We start from the raw sequence: 9,709 nt of genomic DNA on the forward strand, positions 1-9,709 counted from the left end.
CCCTCTCTGTTTCTCAGATGAGTTTTGCCTCTTGGAGGAGAGGGTTGGAAGGTTACTTTACTTCTTTACATCTTTTGTTTGTGCTTTGCTCCTCCCATGCCTTGTGTTCAGTTCCTGTAGGTTGCACACCCTTCAGAGGGGCTGAATCTCTTGGTACCCATCACAGCTGGGGCTTCCAGATGTGTCCATAGCACAAATATCTGCAGCTGGTGCTGAAGGAGGTCCTGAAGTTCTGACTTCACTTTTAGCCTGTGGATTGAGTGGCAGAAAGGCATTTCTTATGGAGATCTGAGAAGTTTGGCAGAAAATGCCTACAGAAGGATTCTCCAGTAATTTGGGTCACCATTCCCAGGCTGGAAAGAGAAGAGGAAGAGTTGCTGTGCTTGAAGGTTAAAAGTTGCTGTGTATATATTGTGCCAGGAGTAGCAGATGTGCCCTTCCTGCCAGATTAGGGATCAGCCTGACAACTTCCCTGCTCTCCACCCCTGAAGAGACTTCCTTCCTCATCTTTATCTGCCTTGGCCCCAAAATAAAACTGCTACTAAATGATTTATCATGCTAAACTTTCCTGAGATTTAATGGAGCCGAGGCCTCACACAGTGAAGTAGTTATGAATATTTCAGCCAGGCCAGAGAAGCGGGGTTGCTGGCCCAATGGGCAGCTGACAGACTCCAGCAGGGTTTGTGTTTCTTTTGAGCCTTGGCAGCAGCAGAGGACAGAGCTGCTGGCTGGGCTGGGCAGGGGAGGCTGGTGATGGGTGCTGGCCCCATCCCACCAGTGTCAGGGAGGAGCAGAGTTAGGCAATGCTGAAGGATGGAGGGATCTGTGCCAGGAACAGCTGATGTGTGGAATGGGGCTTTGTGTGGCCAAGCTCTGAACACTTTCCAAGGGGAGGGACACAGGTCCTTCTTGGCCATAGCAGAACACGGAGCCTGACATGCCTTGCAGTAATGAAATATGACAGAGGGAAGTCTAATGTTTGCATTTGTGCCCTCCTCAATTATTCAGGGCTTTCAGCAGAGGCTCACTGCCTGTTTTCACTTCTAATGAGGGCCTCTTTGCTGGGAGCAGTTGCAGTGGCCTTTGCTTACTTCACTTCTGCCTGCACTCACACACCCACCAGGAAAGCAAACTCTGCTCCTCTCAGTTTGAGGGTAAGTGGTGGCAGCATGTGCTCAGTACTTAGGGTTTGTGCTCTGGGGGGAAAGCAGCTGAGCTGGAAATGTGTGTGGTTCTGAAGTTAATTTTAAAATCTTCTGTCCTGGGTAATTCTCCTTTCCTACTCCACACAAGTGAAAACTCAGCTGTTGAGAGGACACTGTTTAGGTTGGTAAGGTAAGCACTGATGGAAAAGAGTGCCAGAAGGAGGAGTCTTGTGGTAAGCTTGAAAAGTCACTTGCTTTGGATGTTGCTGTGGCAGCAGCTTGGCAGGGTTGAACAGTGAGATGTCTGCAGCACTCTGGGGCTTCCTAGGTGCAGGGACCTGCATCTTGGTGATGCAAGTACCCCTCAATAGGCTGGAAAACAAGGTGGAAAACACAGTTTGCCAGGGCGTAGGAAGAGGTCCACGCAAAAGTTACAGCCCACTGCTGGAATAACCTCTCAGGGCTTCAGAAATGGCAGCATCTTGGTACATTCTTGTGAATTCGGCTTCCACCATGGGTGTGAGGAGGCTATATGGGGTTTTTTGCTACTTGTTCATCTTTAAGTGCTTTCCCAGCCAGCCTTAGCACATGCTGTTGGCGTGGGGGGACTGGGGTTTCTGGTATATCAACCCAGTTCCCTTCATGTGCGCTTAATTAAACTTGGGAACCAGGTTGAGTTTATATGCTTTTAACTATAGGCTGTTAGGGAGAAAACTGGCTGGAAATGCAGCATCCTTAGGGCTGTGATGCTGCCAGGTGCCAAACCCCAGGTTGGGGTGTTGGAGCATTCAAGAAACCCCATGACTCTAGGATGTCTGAGTTGCTGAAACTTTGACTTAAGGCCGTAGCATCCTTATAAGAAAATTCCTTTTTAAATGGCATGGTAATTTGTAGAACTCACTGTTGCATGATTTTATTGCCAGTAGGTACCTGTTGTAAATTTCAAATTAGATCCAGTTACATGAAAAAGACCAGCATTATGGTGGCATTTAAAGTAAAAGTATTATGTAGAACCTCACATTTCAGAGTAATACTCAAGCTCAGTGCTTTTGTAACTGCTGTAGATGAGACTTAAAAGTAAATGTAGGTAATGGTTGGTTTCTCCACCCTTAAAGTGATGCAGTCTTTCAGTGCTAATTGAAATCTACAGAGGGGGAATTAAAAAAAAAAAAAAATATATATGTATATGACTTGAGGGCTAAGTATGTGTGAACAGTTCTAGCAAAAACATCAGTACTCCCTCATGCTTAAAAAATTAAACATTAGGTAATTAATATTAATGATTTAAAAAAATTGTGCTTCTGTGGTCTCTGAATAATAATTTATATATTTTTGCCTACACAAGTTAGAATGTATTATTTGAGGGGGGGGCAGAATTAAATCAAAACCTCCAAAGTCTTTTCTTACAACATGTTATAGACTCAGAGCATCACAGAAACTGTTAGTAGATTAACTGCTCTGTGACTAAGCCATTTCCCAGGATTTCTGGCTACCTAACTCAAGACTGAAATTTCAATCAGCAGGAACTGCTTATATCACTGAGATGTGGTCTTAAAACTGACCAGTCTCATTTCCCACATACAAGTACAAAGAAGGAAGAAGAACTTGGAGAATGGGATGGACCCAGGATGCTGGACTTAGTGAGACAGTAGGAAGCTGTGAACAATATTTGAAATGGCCTGTTTGCTCATCTTTTGGTGACAGCAGAAAACCTGATGAGTGTAGCCAGTTATTTAACCTGACAGACTGTCCTGGGTAGTGCTCTGATGTCTTTTGGTATGAACACTTATCACCTCACAGCTGCCGAGCTGCTGCTTGTCCTACTTTCTGAAGGAAGAACAGGAGCTGTGAAAGGGCTGAGGAACAGTGTGGGGAGGGATCTGGAGTGGAGGTTTATCCATCCCAGGCTGTCTCTGGGCTCCCTCTACAGCAAAGTCCACTGTGGGCACTGAGCTTCATCCCCCAGAGCATGTGACAGTGGGCAGTGTCACGCTAGCTCAAGCATTGGTCTGATCTGGGATGGCAATTCCTGTGCTCTATAAAAGTCAAGCAGTTCAGAAGTAATAAGTCTTTTTCTAAAGGGAGCTCTATATATTATGCATGAAGTTTTAGAACCGAGAGAGAGGAGATTGCAGTTCATTAGAGTTGAAAACTCCTGCAAATCCCTCAGGCTTTGCAAAACCATCTGGCACACGTTCTACCCTGCACACTCTCTTCTGCCTGATCTCTTGCCTACTGCAGGCACTCTCTTTTTTTCCTAACCTCTTTTTCCTTTGCCTTGCCTGCACAACTCACCAGTGGCTTCACATCTCTTAAAACATCAACAGAAGGCAGCAGAGGGAAGCATAATAGAGATGTTTAGGGGCTCTGTCTGCATGAAAATGTCTAGTAGCTGAGGACACTGTTACAAATGCCTTTTAGACTGCTTGATCCCTGCTTCTGGCGATAGGGCCTGAGTGGTGGTTTTATTTTGCTGGACTCTTGCCACAGCAACACTTGCTCAGTATGACCCCACCCATGGCACCAAAAGCACATGCCATGAATCTGAACTGCTGAAACCTGACGTGAGTGTGGGGCTGCAATGTTGTCCATGTGCTTCCTTGCTCAAAGGAAGGTAGAGAGGGAGCAGTAGGGTTTCCAGACCATCCAGTGGATCCAGCAGTGTGAGTTGTGGTGGCTGGGAAGAGCTGTCTCAGCAGCTTTGGTTTTAGCATTATTTTCAGGTTTTATCCACTTCTTATCTGTCTTCTTGCAGGAAAAGCTCAAGTACTTCCCCATTTGTGTGAGCACCAAAATTCACCAGGAGGATGATGCAGAAGAAGGCCTTGGCAGCCTCCCCAGGAACATCAGCTCCCTCAGCTCCCTGCTGCTCTTCAATACCACTGAGAACTTGTGAGAGCTGGAGCAGCACTGTGCTGCACATCTGCCCTTGATTTTCCTCATGGGAGCTTTCCCTTCCCTGGGGGCAGGAATAACTGCTTCCTTTCCTCGGGGTCTGACATACAGTGCTCCTAATAGGACAGGATTTTACATCTCTCTCTTGGCTTCTAGCTAGCAACCCTTTCTTCTCCTTGGGTGGAAGGACTTGTTTTGTCTGCACCTCATCTTCCACTCACCTGCTTTCAGCCCAGTTTGTACTTCCCTTCCCCAGCTTAGTTTTTCATGGTCATTCCCCTGTAGTTCCTCTCCAGCCCAGAGAGCTGCTGTCACTCCTGCCCTTCTCTGCTCCATGCACCAGATTCTGCTCCTTCTCCTGATGACTCCTCACAGCAGCACTTTACCACTCTCACTGCTTTCACCTCTCCACTGCCTCACTGCAGTTCTGTTTCTGCAATTGTTTCCCATTGTTCTTTGCCTCATGGTTTCTTCTTTTGCTCATACTGAAAGCTCCTTTAAACACTTCTTGAGCTTTCATACAGCAGACCTCCTCTTCTCCTGAGTCATGAATTATTTCCCCTCTTTGTCTTTCCTCCTGGACTTTGAGTGACAAGTCACTGGAAGAGACCGGTGTCTTTCTGCTGGCTGTAGGACTGTTTCAGGCCAGGTGGTGGGAAGGGGAGAGGTTGATAATGATGGCAGTGCAGTGGGGCATTACTTTGGGGGGAATGTGGACGCTACACTGGGAGGGTGAAGAGATGGTCACCTTGTTGTGGAGATGTGAGGCAGGAAAATGGGGCTAAGAGAAGGAAACTGGAAGGCCCAACATGTTCCACCTTTGTGAATGAGTCAGGAAGTCTCCACCTCCAAGGTCTTCTTGGTTATGCTGTTTCTTCTGGCTTTGGCTTTCAAGGTGGCATCACTGAAATACTTGTCCTCTGTTGTTAGGTACAAGAAGTATGTTTTCCTGGATCCTCTGGCTGGAGCAGTGACCAAGACCCATGTGGCTCTGGAAACAGAGACAGAAGAGAAGCTTTTTGATGCTCCTCTCTCCATCACCAAAAGGGGACAGCTGGACCAACAGGTGAGATGCAGCTGCTTCCACTTCAGAAGATTGTGCTCAGGTCTCTGAGAGGAGAGGGCTTCTGTAGGGTGGAGAGTAGGTACAAGAATGGCCCCTTGTGGGGTTGCAGAGTGTCTCACTTATCAGAAGGACCTTGCTTGTTTTTGTACTTGAAGTTCATGTGTGAGTTTGATGGTTGGGACACAACCCTCAAACATGGCAGATGTTTCTCTCTTCTCAAGCCTTTGCTGAGTGGTGTGAGAAGAGTAACATGGTATTGATTCACCTTGCTGCTAGACCTTGAGGCTGTGGAGGAGTTTGGAGGCCTCATCACTTGATTGTCCCCCTCATGCTAACTCCTGAGCCTCTTGAGGAGTCTGAGGGTGAGATACTACTGCTTCTAGGTGCCTGAGAGAAGGCATGATTCCCATCCTTCCTGCTGAAAAAGGGTGCTGACTGATACAAACAGAAGAGCAGCCAGCTGAGCAGAGGGTTTGCGCTTCGTGTGGACATGGGGCAGGTAGTGCACCAACTCAGCTGCCCCAGCATGTCACTGATTTTGTACCTGATGTCTTGTAGTAGCTGTACCTGGACCTTTGCTGGTGTGTAGTTGAATGTTTGAGGCTGGGGAAAGTAGCCTGGGAGCCATTTGCTCATCATGTTCGACTAAGGAGATATCAGTGCAGCTTTTATTCACAGCACACCTTTGGTATTGTTCTTGCCTATGTATTACATGCAAAGCCAAACCTTTTTGACTAACTGGTTGTGTTTCTCCTGCATCTTAATCTCAGAAACATCTCAGGCACCATTGTGTTCTGGGGGAGAAGAGAGACCCTTAAAGCAGGCTGCAAAAGTTGGTGCATAAAATGTTCAGGGGAGGAGTGAGTCCACTTACAAGAAACTAGGAAGATTATCCTGCATCTCCTCCTCCTCCTGCAGCCTGCCTTTTCCTGCGTCTGGTCTGCAAGGGATAGCTTCTGAGCATGGGGAGCTGCTACAAGAGTTGTAGGGGTAGCTGATGAACAGCTACTGATGAGCACCAGCAGCCACTGTACCCAACCACTCAACCCCAGCTCTGACCTCCGCTCAGGCTCTTCCCTGCAGCGCCCCTGCTTGCTGCCGGGGAAGGCAAATGGGTAGTCACTGTCTTTTGTTCTGGGTTTGTTTTAGGTAGCTGAAAATTACTTCTACGTGCCAGATCTGGGCCAGGTCCCTGAGATTGATGTGCCATCCTACCTGCCAGACCTGCCTGGCATTGCTGCTGATCTCATGTACAGCGCTGACCTGGGCCCCGGCATCGCCCCATCTGCCCCGAGCAGTGCTATTCCTGAGTTGCCCACTTTCAACACTGAGTCAGTGGAGCCTTTGCAACCAGGTATTTCCAACCCCTGATCCCAGGACACTGAAGGAGAAAGGCAGAGATTGTTAGGAGATGGAGACAAGGCAGAAAGTCCCCTGGTGGAGACTGCAAGCTGGACATTGGCCGTACCTCTGGCTTGTGCTTGGGCTTGAGTCAAAGCTGCAACTGGGTCAGGGCCCCTCACCACCAGCATGGCTAGGGAGGAGGGAGCTGCAGTGTGTAAGGACTGTTGAGGTGCCTTTGGCCCAGTGTCAGGTAGCTGGGGATGGTAGAATAGGGGCAATCTCAACCCCAGCCTTGGCCCTGTCTACTCTTTAAGAGATGCTGCACAGGATGGGAGTGCTCGACTGCATGGTGTCTGCTGAGGACTCTGATCTGTTGCTGCTGAGGCATGTGAATCTCTGAGCTGAAGCTCTCGGTGTCCTCTGGGACTTTTCAACTTCTTTCATCTTTCAGATCTCCAAGACACTGAGCTACTGCCGCCTCCTCCACCACCCCCTCCACCACCACCTCCTGTTATGCCAACTGCTGTGCCTCCACCACCACCCCTGCCACAGCCCACAGCCCCCTCTGAGCCAGCCCGGGCAGCAACTGAGGAGAGCAGCAACGCAGCGCCTGCAGGTAAGGGCTGGGCCTCTCCACAGCTTTTCCAGCAGAATTTGACTCCTTGGCTTCAACCTGTGTCCTTGGTTGATTCCCTATGGCTTCCCAGCCTTCTGGCAGAGGAGGGAAGCTGCAGTGGGAGGGGAAGTTCCCTGCCTGGGAGCTGCAGGTCTTCAGTTCCCCTTAGATGGGGCTGAGTGTAAGCCTCTCACTGAGAGGCATCTGGGCTCGGCTGACAGGGATTGGAGCAGCCTTTTCCATGGTGATTTGGCCGGTCCTGTAGCTGGTGCATTGACCCACAGCTGTTGCCCTTCCTGTCCTTGCAGCTTCAGTCCAGGGAGCCCCAAAGGAGGTGGTGAACCCCTCTATTGGGCGTGCCAGTCTCCTGGAGTCCATCCGCCAGGCTGGTGGCATTGGGAAGGCCAACCTCCGCAGTGTCAAGGAGAGGAAGCTGGAGAAGAAGAAGCAGAAGGAACAAGAACAAGGTGCTGAGGCTCTTTGGCAGAATTTACCTTTATTGCTCTCTTTACCAGCTGTGGGTTCAAGGGGAGAAAGGCAAGCCAGGAGCACAGTGAACCTACAGAGCCGTAAGGCATTGTCACTCCTCACAGGCTGGTGTAGGTCTCAGTTGTTTCCCGTTCAGACGGAGCTCTGGGAACTTTATAAACCCCATCTGCCAGAAGGGCATTCGTATTCTGCATGGAGAGCTGCCCTGTCACAGGGCATGCACAGAAGTTTTGCATGTGCTGCTTGTGGACAGACACAAAAGAAACCAGGGCAGGGCTGAGCTGGTCTGAACATGTTGGTTTAGGTAGCTGGGGAGGGTATTGATGCAGCTGGTTTGGCAAAATGAGAGTGCAAATGCCCAGCCCCTCTTGTCCCTCAAGGAATGCCCCTCTTGAATTTCCCCAGATGTTGATAACCAGCATTGTTTTCCTGGCCTAAAAATGGACTATAATGAGGGAGATTAAGGGTGGGATACAAGATTAGAGGTTCAGTGGGGTTTTTTCTTTAATCTGAAGGCAGTATTGCAGGAGAATGCTTTTGTTACAGTGCTAAATTTGGACTGACATTTGTTTTTGTCTGCCTTGATTTGCTGTTTCAGTGAGAGCTACAGGACAAGGTGGTGATTTGATGTCAGACCTCTTCAACAAACTGGTGCTGAGGCGGAAAGGTACTGTCCTGCTCCTTCTCCCTAGGAAAGAGGGAGAGCCCTTTCTGGCACCTCAGTTGTGTCAATCACAGCTCTAGAACTAGGAACAGAGAAATTTGCTCTGGCAAATGTGCCACAGCGTGGCTGGGAGTGTCTGCAGGGTGAACAGAGGAATCTCCACCTGAAGTGGCACCAGAGAAGGTTGTGGTGAGGCAGAAGACAGGGTCTGAGAGCTGCCTGTGAGGAAAAGGGACAGTGGTGTCTTAATCCAGGGCTGAGGTAGCTGGGCCCCTTGTCTGTAGGGGCACCTGAACTGCCCCAAGGCCTTGGTTGGTACCTGGGGCATTTGGGGCCCGTGTCACCCCTCAGTGCCTGGCACGGGGCAGAGGAGGTCTTGGACTTGCTCAGGTGGAACTTTAGTTACAGTTACATGAGCCCTTGTGCAGGGCTGTGACAATATTTGTGACAATGTTTATGACAATGTTTAAGCATGCTGGCTGTTCTTGCGGGGGTCACCTGAGTGCTGAGGCATGGTTTTCTCCCTGCCCTGTGCTGAGCCTGGGTGTTCTCTAGTCTCCCGTTGTCACTCACTGGGGCTTTTCCTTCCCTCACAGGTATTTCAGGGAAAGGGCCAGGAACCTCTGGAAATCCTGATGCTCCTGGAAGTCCTGCTGGTGCCTTTGCACGTATGTCAGACTCAATACCACCCCTCCCACCCCCACAACAGCCTGTGGGGGATGAGGATGAGGATGAGTGGGAGTCATAGATGGGATCAGTTGAGCATCTGTGTGGATCCCAGGACTCCTGAACTAAGCACTTTTGAGACACCAGCCTGTGGAATGATCTCCTGGAGGGTGGGTACTGACATGGCAGGGGGACCTTGTGATTTTTTTTTTGAAGGAGCAACAGGACCCACCTCTGCTGTGGTTCCAGCTACCACTGTTTCGGGGTTTTTTTGTTTTTGGTTATTCTCCACCCTGAATACCACATTCCATCTTAAACGCTGCTGCTCATGGTGGCACAATAATTCTTGCCCTATTGGGTAGGCAGTGGCAGAGCCTGTGCTCAGACTGTCTGAGCTAGCACTGCTCCTGATCTAAAGGGCCCTCAGTCTTTCCTAATGTGAGGGGTGATGACTGCAAAGGCATTTCTTATAGGCAAACAGCCCTTGCCTCATTCATCTCCCTGCTGCCTGCTTGCTGAAGCTCCCATTTGCTTGGCTGGTGCCAGAAGAGAGAGAGTGACGTGCACCTCTCTTCTTGTGGATCTAATTCCTGGTGCCTCTGCACACCATGGTTTCTTTTTCTGCCTGGCTCGTGGTAATTCTCTGCCTGTTATTGTCTGAAAAACTTCAATAAAGTTGAAGGAAGAAGGTCTTTGCAGCCTTCGTTCTGGCAGAAGCTGAAGGGTGCTCAATTGAGAGTGTGAAAGGAAAGCCCAGCTGTCTGCTTCTGTCTCAGGCAGGAGCTGCCTTACAACCCAGCACCATCAGCCACAGGGCTGGAGGG

General features: G+C 49.4%; 1 protein-coding gene across 7 annotated transcripts in view; it reads left to right on the plus strand.

The window, feature by feature from the left end:
* Positions 1-9,577, plus strand: part of WASHC1 (WASH complex subunit 1) — a 43,279-nt gene extending 33,702 nt beyond the window's left edge. For 6 of the 7 annotated variants that reach the window (XM_071768908.1, XM_071768884.1, XM_071768863.1 and 3 more), the window contains 7 exons: positions 3,901-4,037; positions 4,971-5,106; positions 6,256-6,460; positions 6,902-7,066; positions 7,375-7,533; positions 8,154-8,222; positions 8,816-9,577. In XM_071768908.1, coding sequence (XP_071625009.1) covers positions 3,901-4,037; positions 4,971-5,106; positions 6,256-6,460; positions 6,902-7,066; positions 7,375-7,533; positions 8,154-8,222; positions 8,816-8,967 — 1,023 coding nt within the window. In that variant the 3' untranslated portion in view covers positions 8,968-9,577. The remainder of the gene's footprint in view (positions 1-3,900; positions 4,038-4,970; positions 5,107-6,255; positions 6,461-6,901; positions 7,067-7,374; positions 7,534-8,153; positions 8,223-8,815) is intronic. The other variant, XM_071768900.1, reaches the window with a different exon arrangement.
* The last annotated feature ends 132 nt before the right edge of the window (positions 9,578-9,709 follow it).

This window comes from Heliangelus exortis, chromosome 1 (genome assembly GCF_036169615.1).
Source record: "Heliangelus exortis chromosome 1, bHelExo1.hap1, whole genome shotgun sequence".
NCBI lineage: Eukaryota > Metazoa > Chordata > Aves > Apodiformes > Trochilidae > Heliangelus > Heliangelus exortis.